We start from the raw sequence: 22,763 nt of genomic DNA on the forward strand, positions 1-22,763 counted from the left end.
GAAATCACAATTAAAAAAACAATAACCTCAGTGGCCAGAACTGGAGGTTATTACCACTTACCTCTTCTCCCTATGTTCCTGCTTTAGTCTCTGAAAAGATCCCACAAATAATTTCATTTTCTTGGGAATGACGTTGGAAAAACAATGTTTTCATTTCTCTTACTCCACCATCTACTTGCTCTTGCAGAAAGGCTAATGTTCAATGGCACATATAATGTATACTCTCATGAAGTCATACTTGGTTTCAAATTTGGTAACAAAGAATCACATCCCGACCAGGCTTTGGGGAAGACTTCTGGAGGAAGCGTTGATGACTTTAAGTCTGTACCTGTAAGAACTGTGCGAGGTCATAGGGGCATAGCAGTCAGCAAACAATACCTGATTTCTACTTTAATTGAGCTCATATTTCAGAGGGAAAAATAAATAACAAAACAAGCAACAAAAATAAATATATATTTACACGGTGCTTTGAAAAAAGATGGGGCCTGGTGTTAATACTTTTACACAAGCTGAGCAAGAAATCCAACAAACATTTCATCAGAGACCTTAAGAATAAGAATAAGAAGTCATATAAAGTTTTGCAGAAAGAGTATTCCCGGTGTAGGAAGCAGCACATGCAATGATCTTCGGGTACACAGTAGCTTGCGGATCTCAGTGACAAGAACACAGAGAGAATGAGGTGTGTGGAATACTGAGAGTAAATTTATTATTGTCGATATTTTTGGAGATTAAGAGGCTGAAGCAGAGATGTAAACTAACTTCCCACTTCACACAGCCAGAAAGTGACAGAATCAGATTTTGCACTATGTCTATAGGACTCCAGAGCCCATGGTCCAGATCATGAGTGTCTAACATGAAAGCTGTTGAAGAGAATGAGCTTTAGAAAAAAGATCTATATAAACCATTAAAATAGACCTTTAAAACTCACCTGATTGGCCAAAATGTCAATACTAGTCTAATAATAGGAATGTTACTTAGTAAAAGCCATGTGCATGATAGATGCTAATGTAGTACAGGCATAGAATGCCATCAGTTGGGGATAAGTTTTGAGTTTAGGTTTAAGACAATAAAGCTGTGCTAAAAATCCTGTTGTGAAAGCAACCTATTAGATTTCACAACTACATGATTTAATAGTTACTTGACTCCTTACCATTTTTTAAAGCCGTTCTCTATAATACCATTGTTTTAGTTTACATAGTAGAATTTTTCTAGCGCTTAGAATAGTTTTCTATCCAGTTCATGAAAAAAATAGAAATCAGATGATATCATCTCTATATTCCCCTATACTGTGAAGCTGTTACCACCAGTGTATTTTATCCACTGGCTGTGAGCTACAAGGAAGTTTATCTCCTAAAGGAAATATCTCAGAACTACTCCCTAGGACTTAACCTTTGTTAAAATAAGTGAAAATAGTAGGCAAGTCCTATTACAAAGTGTTTGCTTACATATACAAGATGTCACTGAGTAGAGAATGTCCAATGATTACTTTGTCATGATTTTTCAATATATTGTGGTGAAGTAGCCCTTTGAGAATTTAAAGAGGATCGTAAATCCTCTCTTCCACTATTCCAAGTTTTGCACCGTTCCACATTCCTCAAGGCTATCATCCATAGGCATTAAATGATGTAAAAAGTTTAATAACACCTGTTTTAACACTTCTGGTTCTGGGTCCTTTCTTCAGTAATATCTATGTACAATTGTCATGTGTATCTCCCTTATTTCATGTATTCTCTACTTTTCTAAGTCCTATATATACGTGTTTCTATTTTTTTCAACATCTCTTTCTTTTTTTCACAGAATGCATTATATCCTTAGACTCTAGCAAAATCTGTGTGCCTGTGCATGTTCACAATGTTTTCTTGACTTTTGTTCTTATTTCCAGGTCCCAGCCTTTTTTCCTCAGTCCCTTCGGGTTGATATACTGTGCTGATGCACTCCGTTCTCCTATGATGCTCTTTCCATCAACAGCTGCTTGTTATAAATGTCTTTTTTTGCTCAGAAAAGCTCTGTTCTCCTGGTCTTTTGTTTCCTTGGCTTAGAATATTTGAAGGGTCTTACAACTTTTAATATCAAATGACACATTCACCCGGGTCATAATTTTTTTCCTTTTTTTGGCTGCCCCATGGCATATGGAATTCTGGGCCAGGAATCAGATCCAAGCTGCTCCTGCGACCTATGCCCTGGATCCTTTAACCCACTGTGCCTGGCAGATCAAACCTGTGTCTGGTGCTGCTGAGACACCTCTGATCCCATTGTGCTATGGTGGGAACTCCAGCAGGGTCATCATTTTGCTTTAATTCAGTTACCTCTCATTTTAGGGCCATATCCTCAGTATCAGAAAATAATGAAATATAATACACATTTCAAATAGTCAACTTGAGTAATTCTTTTTTTTTTTTTTTTTTTTTTAATCTTTTTAGGGCTGCACCTGCGGCTTATGGAGGTTCCCAGGCTAGGGGTTGAATCAGGGCTCTCGCTGCTGACCTACACCACAGCCACAACAACGTGGAATCCAAGCCATGTTTGTGACCTACACCAGAGCTCAGGGCAATGCTGGATCCTTAACCCACTGAGTAAGGCCAGGGATTGAACCCGCATCCTCATGGATACTAGTCAGGTTTGTTACCACTGAGCCACATCGGGAACTCCAAGCAATTCCTTTCTAAATGTCTTAGGGACTCCATCCAGCTTCACTTTAACTGTGCTAATGCACTGGTCTCCAGGAAAGTAGGAATGACTGTGGATAAATCATTATTCAAATGCAGTGTCCAGATACACACATGATCCAGTGTGGATACGTTGTCATTGCTTCCTCAAGGAATACTCATTGACAATATACAGCCTTTGCTCACACAGATGACTATTTTCTCTCTTAGAATTACTGGGTGATAGCAGCGATAATTGCTATCAACAGAAAGGCTCCCATGGTTCCATATTTGGAGAATCATTGAACAAACTTAGCTGAGTCTTTGTATTTCTAGGCACAGCTTTTTTAAAGCTTATTTGACTTTGACCTTTGGACCAATTTTTTTTTTCCATAAAAGACAAGGACCATTTATTTATTTGTTGGAAACTTTTTTCCTATATTATGCACAATCAGGGCCAAGAATGTGAAGGACACCTCATGAATAAACATGGAAAAGATTCAGGAAATCTTGAAAAAGACTCGTGCTTCACTACAAAAATTAGGCCATAATTTCTTCCCCCTTCTTCAGCATTAACACAGGATTGAGAAGTCTGCAATATACCTGCCTCATAACCTACTTAAGTAGCACATTTCTGAAGTATTTTCTTTGATATTAATACTCATTGTAAATGTATGTCACATATTTGTAGGGAAAAAAAAAAGGGATTATTGAAAAACATTTGTCATTTGATCTGACCACCATACCAGATATGTTAAAGCTGTTGTCACTCCAGGGAGCTTACAATAAATCATTTTACATTATCCTTATATCAGAGTGGAAACTCTTCAAGGCTTACACTTTCACATGACTCTGACTAAATTTTTATCTTTAAAAAATATTTTTGAGCATAATCCAAGTCAATTTGTTTGCTGATATGGTTCAGAATACCTTCTCTATGGGGTATGTCAATTTATTTGACAAAAGATCAGTCAACCTAATGTTTTCTAATTTTTTCTGTCATGATCCAAAGTTATACTATTTTACAACATTTTGGATAAAAATGTGCTGTAGAAAGTTTCTAATTGATTTCTCAATGGCATAAGATTCCTATTATATTCCCATCATAAAAATGCATAAAATATTAAGCAAGAGGTTTCTTTGGTCTTGGGTGATTAATTTTCGAGGCTATGTTTCCTCTTCAGTGTTATCTTTGACTTTTCTTAATTTTTCTACATTTGCTGATAATGTTTATTAGAAATGTGTTCAATGTGAAACTAATAAAATTTTTTAAGTTTCAGACAGAGCTGAGGGAAAATGAAATTTAGAAATAGGAGTTTCCACTGTGGCTCAGTGGGTCAAGAACCCAACATAGTATCCTTGAGTTTGCAGGTTCAATCCCTGGCCTTGCTAAATGGGTTAAGGATATGGTGGCGTTGATGCAAGTTGCAGTGTAGGTCATAGATGCAGCTCAGATCTGATGTTGCTGTGGTTGTGTCTGTGGCTGGCAGGTGCAGCTCTGATTTGACCCCTAGCCTGCGAACTTCCATGTGCCTCAGGTTCAGCCATAAAAAGAAAAAAAAAACATTTAAAATATGAAATTTGGATATCTACTTTGTTAACTACATATAAGGTAGTGTTTTCTATTGGGAGTATGGAATAAGATAAAATTCAAGTTGTGTTGCAGGTAAGGAAGTTAGTTTAGGAAAGGCTGACTTTAAAATGCATACATTACAGACAATTGGAAAGGTTTAGTAAAAATTTATGCACATGGAGCTATATATTGGGAGAAAGATTGGCACCGGAGTTTCAGTATGGAATGCCATTCCCATATATGTTAAAATTGAAGACTTGTGAGTTGATGCAGCTTTCAAGGGAAATTATATACCATGGGATGGGATGAGTATTAGAGACACAATACCACCATGTCAGTATTTAAAAGGAAGGTAGAACAATAGAAGATAGTACAAATGACTAAACAGAAATGGCTAGAAATGTAGGCAAAGTGAGAAAGGTTGAGTTCTTGGATGCCAAGAAAGGAAGTTATTTAAGGTGGACATAAACTCGGAAGGACTTTCTTGATGTTGTTAAACATTAGTCAAGATTGAGAATAGAGGGATTGTGGGAAGCAGGTCAATAAAATATGACATCAGGCCCAAATGCCAAAGCGAGTACATTTAAATATTTGATAAATTTTTTTTCTGCATTTTTTTTAGGGCTACACCTGCAGCATATGGAGGTTCCCAGGTTAGGGGTCAAATTAGAGCTGCAGGTGCCAGACTACACCACAGCCACAGAAACACGGGATCTGAGCCGCATCTGCAACCTACACCACAGCTCACAGCAACACCGCATCCCCAACCCACTGAGCGAGGCCAGGGATCGAACCCATATCCTTGTGGATATTAGTTGGATTTGTTTCTGCTGCGTCACAATGGGAACTCCCTTGAAAACTTTTAAGTAACAACAAAAAAATGGATTTCCTGCTATGGGACAGTGGGTTAAGAATCTGACTGCAGTGGCTTAGGTTGCTGTGGTGGTGTGGGTTCAATCCCAGACAGGCACAGTGGGTTAAAGGATTCGGCATTGCCGCCGCTGTGACTCAGATTCAATCCCTGGCCTGGGAGCTTCCATATGCTGCAGGTGTGGCCGTATAATTAAATAAATAAATAAATAAATAATGACAAAAAAAGAACACCAATATACTGTTCTTTCTCTATGTAAACTCTTAGAATAACAAGTTGATGAAGCAAAATTAGTTTTTATAAAAGTAGTGTAGCCAATAAATGAAGGAAATGATGAAAGTCACTCTCGAAATTATAAATGAGTAATGACTTGGAAATGATGATCAATTATCTGTTAACAGTGCAGAAAGACAGGTTGACTTTAAGTGTGCACTGATGCAAATACACACATTACCTATGATATATTCTCTAAAAAATCAAACCTGAATCTGACTCACCTGAATCTATGAGTCTAGCTCCCAATTTATGGGAAATTAAGGGAACATTTGATACTGACTTAAAGGAATTTTTTTAAAAAAGGTATGACAAAAAACAGGAATATTGATTGGCTGTTTGAAAATATTTTAAAAGATCGGGACATTTTAAAATAGTGTAACAGTATTATGACTATATTTAAAAATAATCCATCTATTTGGAGATGCACACTGAAATATTTATTTATGAAATGAGGCTTTTTTTGTAATCTGAGAGAGGAGATAGTGATATACAAAGCAAGATGGGCATTGAGTTGATAATTGTTGAAGTTGGCTTACATGTACAAGTGAATTATTAAAATTTTCTCAAATGTTATCTTTCAAAGTTTTGATAATATTAAAACAAATACAGAACAAGTGGAATGATAGCCATGAAACTGGAGGAGGAAGAGATAAGTTAACTCTCTCATGTTTTGATAATGAAGATGGAAGGGTGAATATACAAAGACATATTTACTGAAGAGTTATGTCATGGGCACTACTACTTTCACTCTTTTATTTTTATTTATTTATTTTTTTAGTCTTTTTGCCTTTTCTAGGGCTGCTCCTGCAGCATATGGAGATTCCCAGGCTAGGGGTCTAATCGGAGCTGTAGCCTCCAGCCTATACCAGAGAACTGCAACACGGGATCTGAGCCGTGTCTGCAACCTACACCACAGCTCATTGGCAATGCTGGATCCTTAACCCACTGAGCAAGGCCAGGGATCGAACCTGCAACCTCATGGTTCCTAGTCAGATTCATCAACCACTTCACCAGGACAGAACTCCTACTTTCACTCTTAAAGCCATATTCTTAGTGTATTAACAACAGTCCTATTATTTCCTCATTTAACAGGTGAGGTACTAGAAGGCAGGGAGGTGAAATGGCCTGCCTCAGTCCCCACAAGCATTAAGTGACCGAGCAGAGTATGATTCAGCTGGCTGCAGACAAACCACAGACTAAGTGCTCCTTCAACAGATGTGGAGGATGAGGTCGAGGAGCCTGGGAACCAACAGTGGAGGATATTCAAGAGCAGGAACAATGGACAGAACAGGTTCCAAAGTATGTAGGAGAGCGTCATCTGGAACTCGGGCAGAGCATTAACTTTATTTTATAGAGACAAGAAATATTTTACCGAGTCATGTGATCTGGATGAAAGCCACTTAACCCCACACAGGCTCCATTCTCTATTTTTGAACAAAAGAAAAACAGATCAGAATAAAAGTCTCCCTAGTGAGGACTGAATAAAAAAGTTTACTTTCTGGAAAGGTAGAATCACTAAGAAACTTCCAATGAAATTAATGATCCCAACATATTAATGTTTTTTATAATCAACTACTACAATATCAGAGGGATGACCTAAGAATAACTCTTGTTGTTAGAAAAAATTCATCTATATGTCAGCATTTCTGCCAATTTATTATTTTTATTATTTTTTAGCCACCTAATTCAAGTCAAGTACATTAAATACTTTATGTGAAGCTGCTTAATTTGAATGGCTACTGTGGATTTTCAGAAGCATCAACTCATTTTACTTTTGGTAATAATAATTTGGTAGTAAATTATTTGTAGACTTCAAATTTTCATAAGGGAAGATCAGATATCATAGGTGGAATTAAGAAATATATATTAATTATAATATGCTAAGCTTGTAGTTGAGCAAACTGTGGCATATACTAGAAAAATACACCGAATTAGACTGTGCTTCCACTCAGTGGAAGAATCACTGAGGAAATCTTTTTTTTTTTTTCTGGACTCCCAAAGTATGGCTTATTCTGAAAACCAAGTATGTTAGAAACATAACTAGTCAAACTCTAGTTTATCCAGAGTTTATAGTTTATAGTAGAAAAGTATACACATACTCCTTTTCTCACTAACCTTTAGTTTCTGCATCAGTGAAATGTGAAGTTTGGCTGAAATCAATCCATTATCCAGATAGCACAGTGTGGGAAGAAAGTACTTGGGTTGCATGGGGTTTGATCCTACCTTTGGAGAATGCTCAGGCCTTGGGTGATTTCTTAACGGCTTTGAGTCATGATTTTCCTTATCAGTAGAGTGGAGATAATAAAATGTACCTCAAAGTAAAATGTGAAAAATTCTAATACAAAATAGTGAATTCTTATTCAATTTTAATTAGTTTTTCCACCCCTGCCCACCCCATCACCCTTATCTGGTCAAGAGTGCCTATAGGGCAGGGAGAAAATTTCTTTTGTCACAGGATCTTTACCTCTGCAGCCAAGCAAGAGCAAGAATAGTCCACTAGCTGTGGAAGAACTCATAGTCTTTACATGAGAGTAAAGCAAAGATAAATGATATCCCTTTTACTGGTCATTTTTATGCCGAGACAAAGGCGTCATGGGTAACTTCCACAGGCATGGTGATGTCACTTTTCATGAATGCAAATGCAAAGAAAATACGGATAGGATTCATTTCCTTGAATACAACAGATAGTTTGCTACGCTCTTATGAAAGGATACCAATAGGATACAAAACAGAGAAAAAGGAGCATCTGTACTTAAGGACATCACTTGCTGTAAGAATGAAACTCCTCCACCCTCTACCACCAGCAGATGTTTGCTGATGAGAAAGTCACTGTACAGTCTCTTTTTGCAGACAGTACACATAGCTTTCTGTTTTTAATAATGTTGTATAACACTGTCACAAATAAACTTCTAATTAGCTTTTACATAGTTATGCTCATGTCCTAGCTTCTCAGTGTCAAATTCTAGCTGCAAAAAATATTTGAATGCAGATTTGTGAATATGCCTTTGAGGAAAATGGATGCTGATTGCATTTTAAATATTTAGCACAGGAAATTCCCACATCATTTTTTATCAGAAGGAACTGAGGTCCTTAAACAAAGACTGTAAGTTTAAAGGCTTCTTGCAGGTCAAGCATGACAATTGGAATTAGCTGTTATTCAAAGGGTTTTTTATTTTCTGAAAAAATATAAAATTTCATATCTTACACTACAAAAACATGTACACAAACCAAATGCACATAGAGCTTTAAATGGGGAAAAAAAATTACAGAAATGCTAATTCTTCCTTGAATTAACACTGAGGCTGGGGATTTAGACAGCCCTAACATAGAATAAGATAATGCTATACAGCTGCTTCTGACCTGCCTGAAACGAAAACATTCTAATAAACATATTAACAAATGACTGAGTCTGTTTTATTCTCAGACGATCATAAATGAAATTTACACACTTTTAAATAACTGTAAAAAAATTAGCAGTTTAAAGATGCATAAAGATGCTGACCACTGAAATTTCTACTGTTAATATAGCCCATCCTGAATCAACATGACATATTTTTCCACCTTCAATTTTTTTTTCATTTACATTTAGAAGAAAAAAAATGACATTTGATTCTGATTATTATAAATACTTTTTTTTTTTTTTTTTACTAATTGGTGTCTTTTCATAAGCAATAATTATGTGGTCATTCTGAACAAGAACATTCAAGCATTTATGTGTAAAAAGATTTTTTCATAAACCAACAAGAAATGAAAAGAAACTTCTTATCTATTTCTTCTTTGATACATTACTATATAATTAACAGCATAATAGAGGGAAAATATTCAATGTAACCAGCTGTGCTATAGAGCTGAAAAAATGATGACTTATTCTAGTCATTAATTTCAAATAAAACTATCACTTTAATTGTTTATTCATTTTCATCATCATCATTGTACCTACTTTTAATTTATTTTGAGGTTAAACATCTGGCAGGACATAAGCAAAGACAGTTTACTATCATATTTAGCTTTCTTTTTTCTTATTTTTAGGAAGAACAAAATGAGAAAAGGATCTTATTCTACTACACAATATCATAAATCTAGCAAATTTCTAACATCTGACTCAAATGGCATTTGCCATCCAATGCCAAAATGTCTTCCACAGGTAAATATCTCTGCTTGTGCTTCTGAGAACCCATTTTAAATGGGAGAAAGAAAGGTGTTAAAAAAATCTCTAACTTTCACATGGAGATTAAGCAGCAGACATGCAAACACATTAAGTGCTCAACTGGTATTAATTTTCCATATTAACTTGAGATAGGAAACTATTTTTTTCACCACTCAGCACTGGTTAAAACTCTTACAGACTGAGTTAAGGATGTTCTGTATTGTTTTGGCAACTCCGAAACTAATAATGCTGGCCACATTTATGTTTGGATAGAATACTTGAATATATTCCTCATAGTAATCCTACGTCTTTAGAACACCAACTTGGTGATTAAAATACAAGAAAGAAAAGACCATGCACGTTAATTTTGTAAAATGGGAAAATGAATTTTTTTTTACATTTTTACATACAATTCATACATTTCAGCAGCCAGGAAGAATAACTGATTACATGTCGTTTTTACATGTGAGCAAATAGCAAGATGAGGAAACATGATTGATAAAAGTAGCAATTGAGTGACTTCAACAGATATCAGTAAGTTGGAAACTATTCCCTGCTTGTACCTATTTTTCAAAGTTTAACACTAAGAAAGACTTATGTATTTCCAAGTCTAAAGACTAAAAGTATTGCTACTGACAGTTAAAATAATATTATGTTTAATTTGACAAATCTGTCTTATGTACTAAAATTATTGAATCTATATTTTATTTTTGGTTGTCTGGCTGGTGACAACATGAACCAATAGGATAAGAAATCACACCATCAAGATTTGTCAAATCTTGCCCTGGGTTACTGCCTCATTCCATTTCACAAAAGCTGCCTCTCTCCTTGTTCCACTTCTCACATTTATAGATGAGATTGGCACTTTCCAATTGGTGACACATCCAGTGGTGAACAAGAGGAATTCCTTCCTGCTTTTTAGGGTGGGTTACATCTTCTAAAATCATATAGGTATTTCTTAGAAATTCTCAACCAAAATTAGATATGAATAAAAGCTATGTGTCTAACTTTTACCTCCATTTACTTTCCAAAACCTACATCAAGGTTGCATATATAAGAAGCAAATAAATGTGATCAAAATTAATTTGTAATATTCTCTTGTCACAAAGAGGAAATTTACACGTAATTTCAAATTCCAATCACTTAGATACACTCCAGCCTGACCTCCCAATCATCTTGGAACATATAAAGCTGGAAAACAATTCAAATACATATGTTATGTATAAGTAATTGTGGCTAGCCCATCAGCCGTAAAACTTATATTAGATCAATAAAACTATTCTCACATTAAAATATCTCAATTGTTACTTTATCAAGTAGATTTGGCTGGTTTTACAAAATTCAGTAAGTGCAACACAATCCCCAATAATTTGTTACAAAAGCAATTAGTTTAGTTACTTTGAGGTTTCCTGAAATGAATAAATGCATCTTGAATAATGGCGATGCCTACTTACTTATGACTTTATCAAGACAAAGTTAAATCCATTCTTTATTTTCTCTGGAAATCTCACTAAACTAACAGAATATACATAAGCACAGTTTGTGTGGACCCATGGTACAGTATAGACCCAGTAAAGAATTGTAGCACTAATTGGCCAGGACTCAATACATCATTTAATCATTGTTTAAAACCTTTTTCTTTTTCTCCCTATAAAGAGATAGCTACTTATGTAGAAGGTGGGAAGGGCAGAGAGACAGTTATGTCCCAAAAGTTTATTCTTGCATATGCTAATCGAGACAGGTACTTGGGAAAGAGAGAAGTATCAACAACATAAAGCTGGTATATTCCCTATGGTTGTCAATAATCCAGGCTACTCCAATATACCACTGCCACTGATAATCAAACTGTATTTGGTTTAAACACTGTGCTCCTTGAATAATGACATGTCATTCCATGATTTATAAAGTTTAACAATACAAAAAAACTTGGTCACTTCACCAAGAAGCTCAGTTTTGTTCAAATTTTAATAAACGGTTTAGTTTGTACCATAATGTTAGCCTTTATCAAGTGTGGTATACAGAACATACAGAGGACATATTCTATATTCTTTAATAAGGCCAATTAAATAATACTTTCGATTGGCTCATCAAAGTAAATTCAATTCAGTATAACTGAATACAAGATGAAATTACCAAATGAATAAATAGCCATCAACAAATAAAACCTGTCAAGTCTTGCCACAGAGAAAATTCTAAAGAGCAGAAAAATACACATAGTTGTCATCATTCCACTGCTTTAGTATCAAAATTTCTAGGGCTGAGCCACAAGGGAAATGGTTACAAAGGATTAACACTTAGGGGTAATGCTTGGTGCTATGTGCTGGATTTAACAACATTAACAGAAGTCTGCACAGTTAAATCCCTCTACATCCTGCTGAAAATGTGCCCTTTGGTGTCAACTTTGCTTGACAAGATATTTTCTGGGACTCAGAAAGGTGAAATTTCTTACAGGGGTGCAAGATTAATGGCTAGAAGAACTGCACTGTCACAGATATCACAAAGTGTTTTAAAAACGCCAAAGGGGATTTAGTCTTACAGACATTTCCTGTGAGTGAATAAAGAGATTTAGTAGCTTTTGGACACATGAGAGGAAAAAGACACAAGCTTGTGTTCAGTTTTGTTTTACTGCTTCCCTATTTCTCCTATTCCTACTACACTCTGGAACACTTGTTCCTGAATGTTGCTAAAATTAAAACACTACTACCAATGCAAGCAGAATGGTAAACACACATGTGCAAGCCACACACACACACACAACTCCAACTTAAATCGATTCCTGGGTATATAGCAAATTATACAGTATATACATATTTGTTACCTAGTAGTTTCTAGAAGAGCAACTAAAAGTAAATTTTATAACACAAAAAAATAAATATACACCCTGTATTGTACTTGTCCTTGATCAAGCAACATGTTTATACACTAGTTTCTATAACTTAACGCTGTGTGACAGCATTTAAAATTACAAAAGAAGATATCTATTTAAAAATTATCTAACCATATTGCTCTTCAATACACTTATGTAGACAATTAGGACTTGAAGTAAACCTCAGTAAGTTGCAGTTTTTGTTAGCCCACAAATGGCTATAAAAACTTTTCCTTTCAAGTAGATTCCTGGAAGTTTTGAAAGGGGCTGCCTTCATTCAGTCTATAAAGGTGCTATATAGAGTTTTCTATTTCACGTATAAAATTTTGTAGAAGTAGTGAGAAGGATTTTGTTGTTGTAATATAAGATGAGGTTTAACCTCATGTTCTTATTCCATGCAGGTTATATTTGCTTCATGAAAAATGAAGACACTGAGAGGAAGATCAAGAGATTTGAGTGAAACACTGATTATGAATTCCGTGACTGAAACAAATGCTCTCTTAAGATTTAGAAATCACTGAGTTTTCCCTTTTTCCCCTTTTTTGTTAAAATAAATCTCAGGGCTTGTTTACAAAGTGCAGAAGCATTCACTGGGCGAAGTGACAGTGGAATGAAGCTACAATGGAACCATCCCGTTGACCAGCTGCCCCTTCATTTCTTGAAGGCTGTTCATGATCTTCTTCTGGTGACCAACAAGAGTCACTCCGAGTCGTCTCAAATCCCTGCATGGAGAGAGCACACGTTGGATGTATGTATTGATTCAATTGGGAGCACACCTCAATATTTCACGCTGGCAAAGAGGCAAACATTTTGCAGAAACTAATTAGATGACAGTCCCAATTTAGACAGACAGGGTCCAATTTTCAAAAGAAGGTTCTAAAATTGTACCTGAAAATCCGTTTGCAGTCAAAGCAATACTTAGAACAAGGAGTGAGATTATATACACCCCCTTTTTGAACATGACTATTTTGGTGGCACTGAGTAGTGAAAAAACAATATCACACATGCTTACCAATAAATATTTAAATTCAAGGGTACAATTTCATTGAATGGTTTTGAAAATGTGGACCTACAAAATGAACAAGCACTTTTTTTTTTTTTTTGCTAAAAGAAGTAAGCATAAAATACACTTTAAAAAAATTCATAGCTAAGCAGTTGAAGACCAAACTTTTTAAATGACTCAGTTGGCACAATCATTTTATATAACAGTTATCTTTAGGGGTTAATCATCACTACATTGCTTTTATACCACAGATATATACATATTTTTACTTGGAACCCAATGTAGCAGAGCTTTCTTCCTTTATCAAATATATCTAGGCTTTATTGGCATTTAGAGCATTCTGAAGATTACACGCCATCAAGAGGTTGTTTCAACCAAAATGTAAATAAGCTTATTATTCAAAAAAATTACAAGTGTTTAGATTTCTAAACTAATAGCATTATTTAAGGGGCTCAAGGTCATTGCTCTTTTTTTTTGTTTGTTTTTTTGTTTTTTTGCTTTTTAGGGCCGCACTCACGGCATATGTAAGTTCCCAGGCCAGGGGTTGAATTGGAGCTACAGCTGCTGGCCTACACCACAGCCATAGCAACGTGGGATCCAAGCTGTGTCTGTGGCGACCTACACCACAGCTCTCAGCAACAATGGATCCTTAACCGACTGAGTGAGGCCAGAGACCAAATCTGCATCCCCATAGATCCTAGTCATGTTTGTTAACCACTGAGCCACAATGGGAGCTCATGGTTTTTAAATGTTATCTCATACGATATTTAGGAATTCTATTTTTCAAAAATAGCCTTAATAATTAAGATTTTTAAATGACAAGGATATTTGCTATGTTAGATTTCTTTAGATAATTGCTCTATTGAACACATTATGCTAAAAGGAGAATATTTTTGCATTCAGTTAATGGATTAAGTTCAGATTGTCTTAGAATTCTTCAGAATTGGATACTCTGACACTAGAATCATTAAATGCAAAATTGAATAGTTTTGGAAGCTCAAACAAATCTATTATCAGAGGAAAGAAATTAAATAAATGAGTACTTTAAGCTCCATGTGTATTAGTATTGGAAATAATTATTTGTTTAAATAAGATCTTAGATGTCTTTTTATGTTTTCCTGATTTCTTATGAGAGTTTTAGCAAACAACAAATAGCTAAAAAAAAAGCAATAAACACTTATGGTGGAAATATTTCTTTCTTAGAATGTAAATATACAACACTAAATTTGGAAATTGTTATAGTTACAAGACACCAGAGTACAGAATAAATAATAATGGTCAGCATGGAAAACAATCGTCAACAAAACTTAAAAACCAGCAAAATTTCAGACTGAAACAAAATCACTGTTGTTAGTTATGAATAGACTATAAAATAGCTAATTACAGACTAACATAGGAATAAAAGAGGCTTGAGTTTAATCTTGTCTCTTGTCCACTGAGTCAGAGTTTCTTAGCCTTGCCCCTGCTAACTTGCTTTGCTATAGGGGCTCCCCTGGGCATGGTGGGATATCCAGCAGAATCCCTGATTTCTTCCCACTAAACACCAGAAGAGCTGCAGGGCTGCTGGCCCTTTGTTGTGACAAGACAAGATGTCTCTGGACATTGCCAAGGGTCTCCTGAGTGGGAAAAATCTCCCCTGGTTGAGAACCATTGCAATAAATCTAAAAATAAGAGGTGACAATTAAGATGTCCTCTTCCTATATGCTAGGAAAAAATATAAGTGAAATGATAGAGATTTTTGTTAATCCCCCTTTTATGAATGAGGAAACAAGGTTTTAAAGAATATATCTTTTTTAATTTACTTTTTAGGGCCCCACCTATGGCATATGGAAGATCCCAGGCTAGGGGTGAAATTGGAGCTGCAGCTGCCAGCCTAGACCACAGCCACAGCAACATCAGATCCGAGCCACGTCTGCGACCTACACCACAGCCACAGCAACATGGGTTCTGGGATCTGAGCCCTATCTGTGACCTATGCCACAGCTCACCTCATTGCTGGATCCTTAATTCACTGAGCAAGGCCAGGGGTACAAGTTGGGTTCCTTACCACTGAACCACGACAGGAACTCCCCATCTGAGAGAATTTAAGTCACTTGGTAGATAACACAGTCATTTCTAGCAGAGCTGGGACTAAAACCAGGAATTTGACACCAAAGTCCATACTCTTAATTTCTCATTTCTCAGATCTATAATTTCGAGCAAAGAATTTGAAATTACATGCACTTTTTTATTCATCTATAAAATGAGAACTCAGTAGATACATGAAGAATATTGAAGGTAGGAGAATTCATGGGTGCTCCCTACCAAACTTTGGACCTAAATCACAAAAAAAAGAGACTAAATTTTCTTAACCTGAAAGCATTCAATTCTCTCTACTAGAAAATATAAATAATTAGTACTTCAAACAAATTTTAAAACATCTGTTTTATCATGAGCTTTATAAGTCTGAACAATTCAAGTTTGAAAGTACCGATTTAGTATATACGTACTTAAATAGCACAATTTACATGGCTAACCCGATGAAGTTTTTGAATATAATTATTACAGTTTATTCTAAAAGACGTGAAAAAGTGTTATAGCTTTTCCTACTCAAACACCATGAACTTTGCATATACAATACCAAAATCTTAATTTGAAGTACATGGGTATGAGACTAATTTGACTTATTTTTGTTTCCAGTGTCTTAACTTGTTATCATATTATATGGAAGTATAACTTCATTCTCTGCAAATAACTTGACCACAAGAAAGATGCTGGCTCAGTACTTGGGGAATTTAAATTTGTGACATCTGGGAGTTCCCGTGGTGGCTCAGCAGAAACAAACCAGACTAGTATCCATGAGGATTGGGTTTGATCCCTGGCCTCACACAGTGGGTTAAGGATCCACTGTTGCTGCGAGCTGTGGTGTAGGTTAAAAACGCGGCTCGGATCTGGCGTTGCTGTGGTTGTGGTATAGGCTGGCAGCTGTAGCTCTGATTCAACCCCTAGTAGGGGAACCTGCATATGCCGCAGGTGCACTCCTGCCAAATAAATAAATAAATAAATATTTTTTGTGACATCTACATCATACTAAAAAATGAACTATATTCAATTAATAAACACAGTCATAGTTTGTGTTTACAGGCAAATGAAACGTCCTTTTTTCAGAATATTTCATATATCTAGATTTTAAGTTAAATTTGTTCAAATTTTCCCAAGCATGAAATGTTATCTCAGGGTCAGCTGATGATCTGATTATGCCCTAGGATTCATGTGGAAGGTCAGATACTAAAATTCTCCCTCCTCCTCCCTCTCTCTTCCTCTATTTCACCTCCTATCTCCATCCCTCTTTTCATGGGATAAGTAGAATTATGAAAACACAGCACTGAGGTTTACATGTTGTTATAAATTATGTCTTTAATGGAATGCTCTTGTTTTAAAAATCTGACTTGTCATTTCAAAAGCTGTCAAATTAATGTGCAGAGATTTAGAGAATAACATGATTATACTGCATGTAATGTATATAAATATATTATACGATGAGATCTTCAGTGAAGAAGTGGGAGAGAAATATGATCATTTATGCATGTTAAACTTGTTCTCAGCAACGAAGTGGTTTCTTTAGAATCCCATTTAATATTTTTCCACTAAAACCACAAATGGCAAATTAAAATGGTATTATAAAAATGTTCTAGTAGAAGTTAAATAACTTTATTCTAATAGAAATTTAATGCATTAAAATTTCTTTTACATAGTTTTGTCTCACACTTTTGGGATTTCCAACAATTACCACTTTACTCAAAGTGTATATTAAGTGGTCAATTTAACAGTAATAATGTGAATGAAATTTGATAAACATTCAATAAAGTTTTTTAAACAATGATGAGGGTACTGCTCTATTCACAATAATTTTTGAAAAAAAATGAAAATGGTTTAAGATATGCTATTTTACTCATTTCATTTTTCTATATAGGAATTTTTATAGCTAGGCAAAGTTTTCAATGTGTCCCCCATTGAAAATATTATACTAATTTTATCGTGACCACGTGTAATCTTAAGTAATACCCAAAGCCAATTCTATTGATGATAAACTATATTTCATCATAGGCTTACACATCTAAACGATGAGAATCATATTGTTACATAAAAAATAATTTGGATTTTGTCAACAAGGCATGATTAATTTTAGAAAATCTGCAAGTAATGAACTGCCATTGTTGTGATGACATTCCAGCACGTTTTCAAATATTATCCCATAATACTAAATAATGGAAAACACTGATATTATCGTGCCAAAGTAGCGGGATGAAAACAGAGAATAACAAGAGGTAACAATTGATGTCAGAACCAACTCTTGATTATTCAGGATTTAATTCATCCATTTCTAATCGTTTGCTCACATTCTTCTCCCTTCTGCTTTACACACCTTTCAGCCGTGTCTTGTCGTTGATACTTAGATCCACCAACACTGGCTGGATAGGAGAAGGGAGAAGAGAGACTAACGGATATTCACTAAATTTCAGCAACGATTCTTTTCGTCATAGTTTTAGTTGTGGTTGGAATTTTTTTAGTTCACTTAGAAGAATCCTGAAAATCACTATATAAGAACTGTACAAGATAAATATATATATTTGACAAGAGAGAACATAACCATGACCTTGTCGTGGTTTTCACTGGATGAAAACTTGTGAGGGTTAGACTAGAAGTTTTAGCTTGGTTACGCAGAACACAGAGGATAATATGTACTCCTATGTGTTTTAAGTTTATAATAAATTATGCATAAGGACTTTATAGAGAAGTTACATTTATTTGAATTAGTGTACACAAATTTTGGCTTCAAATTTGTGACACTTTCATTTTAGTATTTTAAGACCCCATTTTAATAAATGCTTCTAACAGAAACCTCTTTAGCTTACACACAATTGGTATAATATTTCAATCCATTGGAATCTGCTCATTTTCTGAATAATCAAAAGTTGACACTACAGGTCTGACAAGAAGTTTAAGAAACAGCTGTAATGCTGTCCTCAATTTAAATCTTCAGATTCAATTTGCAACTCACCTCAAGCTCACAATGGCTCACAATGCCCCCTGTCGACCATAACCCAGTGAACTTTAACACCCAAGTACAGACTGCGCCATTACTGCTACAACAGTTGTTCTAATGTGAGTTCTGTACACAGAACAGCAAAGTTTAGGTACAGAGAAAAGCAGACAGAAACATCTAAGATTGAAAGCTACTTTCAGCTGAACAGATTTTTAACTCTAAGATCTCAAAATGTTTCATTTCTATTCCACATTAAGCCATGCATGTTATGTGCTGGCAAAAAAAGTGAATAAAATTAAACCTTCGTGAGGGAAATTTTTACCAAGGTATGTGGTTTTAAAAAATTGCAATTTTTTACCCCTCTTTTTTCTAAACTCATCATGAGAACAAATCTGATGGCACAAATTATAACATTTTTCTTATGTAAGTATACAGCAATTTGAGTTTTTGCTTGTATTAATTGATTTTAACTTTTTAAAAATTACAGGTAGGAATGTATTCTTCCCAGTTTTCAGTTTCTATTATTCTCTGGTGGTAACACTGGCACTAAACTTTATTTTAGTAGAATATTATACAAGATCCATAAAATTAATATTTTGATATAGGCAAAGATCATGTGTAAAAAAATCATTTTCTAAGTATTTAAAAGTTTTGTTTTTATCTTTACTGATATCCCAGTTTCTTTGCCAGAAGTCCTTAATAATGCCTGACTTTTCTGGTGAAGGGCAAGCAAAATGGACAGATAATTTTTTTATATTCTGTACCAAACCAGTAATTGATATCCCACTGTTTTGTGAGTTATTTAACATAATATTTTGACAAATATGTTCTTACTAATAGGAAAAAATGTGGTCCAAACCATAATAAACAAGAGGACACATATTTAAAAGGTGTTGGACTCTCCAAGAAATCAGCTTCACTGGTTAAGGCTGGCTGGCTCCAAGAAGAGAAGAGAAGAAAAGAAGAAATTGAACCAAGTAGAGAAGAATTGACCAGACAAAAATTAGTGGAGAATGGAAATGATTTGTAGACCATCATAAGACAACAGAAGCTGTTAGGGTTTGAAAGAAAACATATAAAATGAGAGTTTGGCGATCCACAGGAGAAAGGAAGGTAAGTATAAAAGAATTAAAAGAAATAAAAAAGTGAAACCACAATTCTAAAACAATTAATATATTTAGATAGTACTTTGGGGCCCCAAAGACAGTAAAACAGAAGTAGTTAATACAAAAACCATTATTGATGATTATAACTATTCTGTGAAGGGAGAAGGAAAAAAGCAGTAGGTTTAATATACAAATGTGACATTTTAATAAAAAAGAGACATCGTTTAATGCAAATAGTTTTATTATATATGTACAAGTAATCTGACATTGGGTAGAAGAAATACCTACAGTATCATTTTAATATAAAATGACAAATGACTTTAATAAATTAAAATGACCATTTTTACTTAAAAATTAAATGCTAATCATGTAAAAATAGTTTTAAATTATCACTAAAATTTTCTGTTTATTATTTGAAATAGAGCACAAATGAGTTTTTTGAGTGTCCAAAGAAATGGGTAAAGTATATATGTTGCCTAGTAGATAGGATTTAGTGGTGATGGTGAGGATGAGATTCCAGAAATTAAGATGGCAAGCTGAGTGGTGATTTTAGGTCCTTTAGTTATAGACATGAAGATGAGAAATGCTGAGAATGTGACATAAATTGGTGATAAATGATGGTACCCTGTTACCTTCTGTGTGAATGAGCAGTGTATTCAACAAACCAGAGAATGCCAGGATAGAAATGGTGAGAACCAAGTGCTCAGTGTTCATATAATGTGAAGTAACGGAAGAACTGTGGTTTAGTGCTTTAGAATGTTCTACTCTATTTTAAACCTTACAACAATATTTTAACCTTTGAATTTGTAGGTAATTTGAAGTAAGTTATCATTATATTCACAGGTTAAAACATCATTCGTGTTAATGTAATCTAGAGATATAACCACCACAACAACAGTTCATTTTCACAAATAACAAACATTCGGCTAAAATAATTACACATACAGAGTATATAATAAAATACAAACAACTTACAACCTTAAAGAATTCAATATTTAACTCTCGTGGTTTTTATTTAATAAGATTTGATAAATTTTATCTTAAACGTGCAAACAGAAAAGGGCACAATTGGTTCCACTGAGATTGTACCAAATAACAAATCAGAGGCAGGATCTAGTATATCCTTGGATTGTAAGAAGATGCACCAGTTAGAGAGTAAACGAGATTCCTGCCTGGGAAGCTTTGTTTAAGCTGTTGTTACCTGGGTATTCATCATAGCCAAAATTAAAAGCATGTTTTGTCATCACGTAGGGCTACCCACACCAATTGTGCTTACAGTTTGTTTTGTCTTGTATTTACATTCATGTAACATAGGTATGCATATAAAAACTTTGTCAAGAAAACATCTTTTCCACAACACAAAGTACCAGTATTTTGCCAATGAGATGTTATTCCAATTATTCAAATACTCAGATCTATTTGTGTGAAGCAAAGCAGCAAAGATACTGGTCACAAGTAGCATTAACCATGCAGTTGTTCAACAATATGGGCTAAAAATGAAGAGGCTTCTTTGAAAGCTGTCACACATGGACAAAAGTTAACTGATTTCCCTTGACCTCATCCAGACTGGCTTCTGAACAATTTTTCTCGCCCCAGCAATCATGTAAAAGTTATCAGAAAAATTACTCACTCCAAGGTCACCTGAGCCACAGCGTCCATTGAACTGTATCCATTTTCCATGAAAATTTCTGTATATCGGCCCATTTTGATTGCTTCTAGCCATTCACCTACTGATCTGTAGGCCCCAGATCCCAGTGAACCATGTTCCACCAATAAACTAGATACTCTAAAACATAAAACACAAATATTAAAAGTAGCATTTTAATTCTTCTCTAACAAACTGTATTGTAAGATTAGATCATAATCAATGGATCTTTGAATCTATCAGTATATTTATAGGAGAGAAATAGACAAATGCTAATGAGGAAGAAAAAAATTTAAAATATCAAGCAGAAGATCAGTCTGTTCAGATTTCTTTCTATCTATAGTTAATGATGACTTATAATGACTTAATACCTAAATTTTCTGTAATGCAAAACATTAGCTAAAAATTCCATATAGTAATTTAGATGTATTTACTTCCTTCTATTGTTTTGTTTGTAAAAATAATACAGAAAATGCTAGCAAATTGAGAGATGCAGGATCATTTGTGTAAAACCAATTGCTTCTAGACTTTGCTAGAGAAACTCATGCTCATTTAAGCTAATTTCCCAGGAGACCAGAAGTAATGTACTCTTTATTTTAAGCTCTTACATAGAAATGCTTGTTAATTCACCTTGGAGTAGTGAAACTGGAAAGCAAAATGTAACTCCAAATACATAAGAAAACTGAATAGAATTAATCAACTATGTGATATACTATACTAACTATACTAAATTTATACTGTTTGGCCAATAATATATATGATGATGATGATGATGATTTCTGGAAATGTATCCTACAGAAATAATCAGAAAAAATGTAAGTGCATATTTTTTTGCTAATGAAAGTAAACACCAAAAGCAATTTAAATGTCCATCCATGTGAATTTATTTACATACATTTCAACAATAAGATAGAGGACAAATACTTTTCTTTCGGCTCAAATCCTCTGTACTTTCTCACATCCCATTTACACTTCAATCTACTCCAAGGTAGTTTCTTCCAAACCAATTCTATAAAAATTGCTCTCGTTAAGGTGAGCTTTGACCTCTATTTGGTCATAATCTGTGACCATTTTCTAATATGTAAGATGACTGACTTAGAAACATTCAACAACTATCGCCTCTTGAAATTTTACCTTATCTCAACTTTTTTTTTTAATTTTTAAAACATTTTATGGCTGTACCTTTGGCATATGGAAGTTTCCAGTCCAGGGACTGAATCTCAGCTGCAGTTGCAGCAATGCTGAATCCTTTAACCCACTGTGCTGGGACAGGGATTGAAGCCGCGCCTCCACAGTGACCTGAGCCACTGCCATCAGATTCTTAACCCACTGCACCACGGTGGGAACTCCTATCTCAACCTTTTTTGAATCACTCTTCCCTCTTTGAGGGCTACCGTCACGTTGTACACTTGTCTTCAATCTCCAACGCTTACCTCTGCCTGACTTTAAAATTTGGAGATAGCCAGGACTTGCCCCTATATCTTCTCTCTCAGCCTATACTTGACTATGTTTTAGGCAGTTTTATCCACTTTCATGTGGCAAATATGACCTATTTTTCTCCAGTTTTCATCTCTTGCCTAGATGTCTCATATATTCATATGCCTA

At 34.8% G+C, this 22,763-nt stretch overlaps 1 protein-coding gene and 1 long non-coding RNA gene across 17 annotated transcripts in view; both read right to left on the minus strand.

Moving 5' to 3' along the window:
* Positions 1 to 8,516: 8,516 nt before the first annotated feature.
* The window catches only part of EPHA5 (EPH receptor A5), a 319,713-nt gene continuing 305,466 nt past the window's right edge, over positions 8,517 to 22,763 (minus strand). For 11 of the 16 annotated variants that reach the window (XM_021101384.2, XM_084973910.1, XM_021101383.2 and 8 more), the window contains 2 exons: positions 21,144 to 21,299; positions 8,517 to 13,100 (listed from right to left, as the gene is read on the minus strand). In XM_021101384.2, the coding sequence (XP_020957043.1) occupies positions 12,995 to 13,100; positions 21,144 to 21,299 (262 nt within the window). In that variant the 3' untranslated portion in view covers positions 8,517 to 12,994. Of the gene's footprint in view, positions 13,101 to 19,736; positions 21,300 to 22,763 lie in introns of those variants that run through there. The other 5 variants (XM_084973911.1, XM_084973909.1, XM_084973903.1 and 2 more) reach the window with 1 other exon arrangement.
* Positions 13,701 to 21,107, minus strand: LOC146400827 (uncharacterized). Its single transcript, XR_014813770.1, has 2 exons — positions 16,400 to 21,107; positions 13,701 to 15,246 (listed from the first exon to the last, which is right to left on the minus strand). It is a non-coding gene; the product is annotated as an uncharacterized LOC146400827 (long non-coding RNA).

The sequence above is a fragment of the Sus scrofa genome, chromosome 8 (assembly GCF_054392235.1).
Source record: "Sus scrofa isolate SSC_HxYL_T2T_F1_AM1 chromosome 8, Sscrofa_HxYL_maternal_Yorkshire_Landrace_v2.0, whole genome shotgun sequence".
Taxonomy (NCBI): domain Eukaryota; kingdom Metazoa; phylum Chordata; class Mammalia; order Artiodactyla; family Suidae; genus Sus; species Sus scrofa.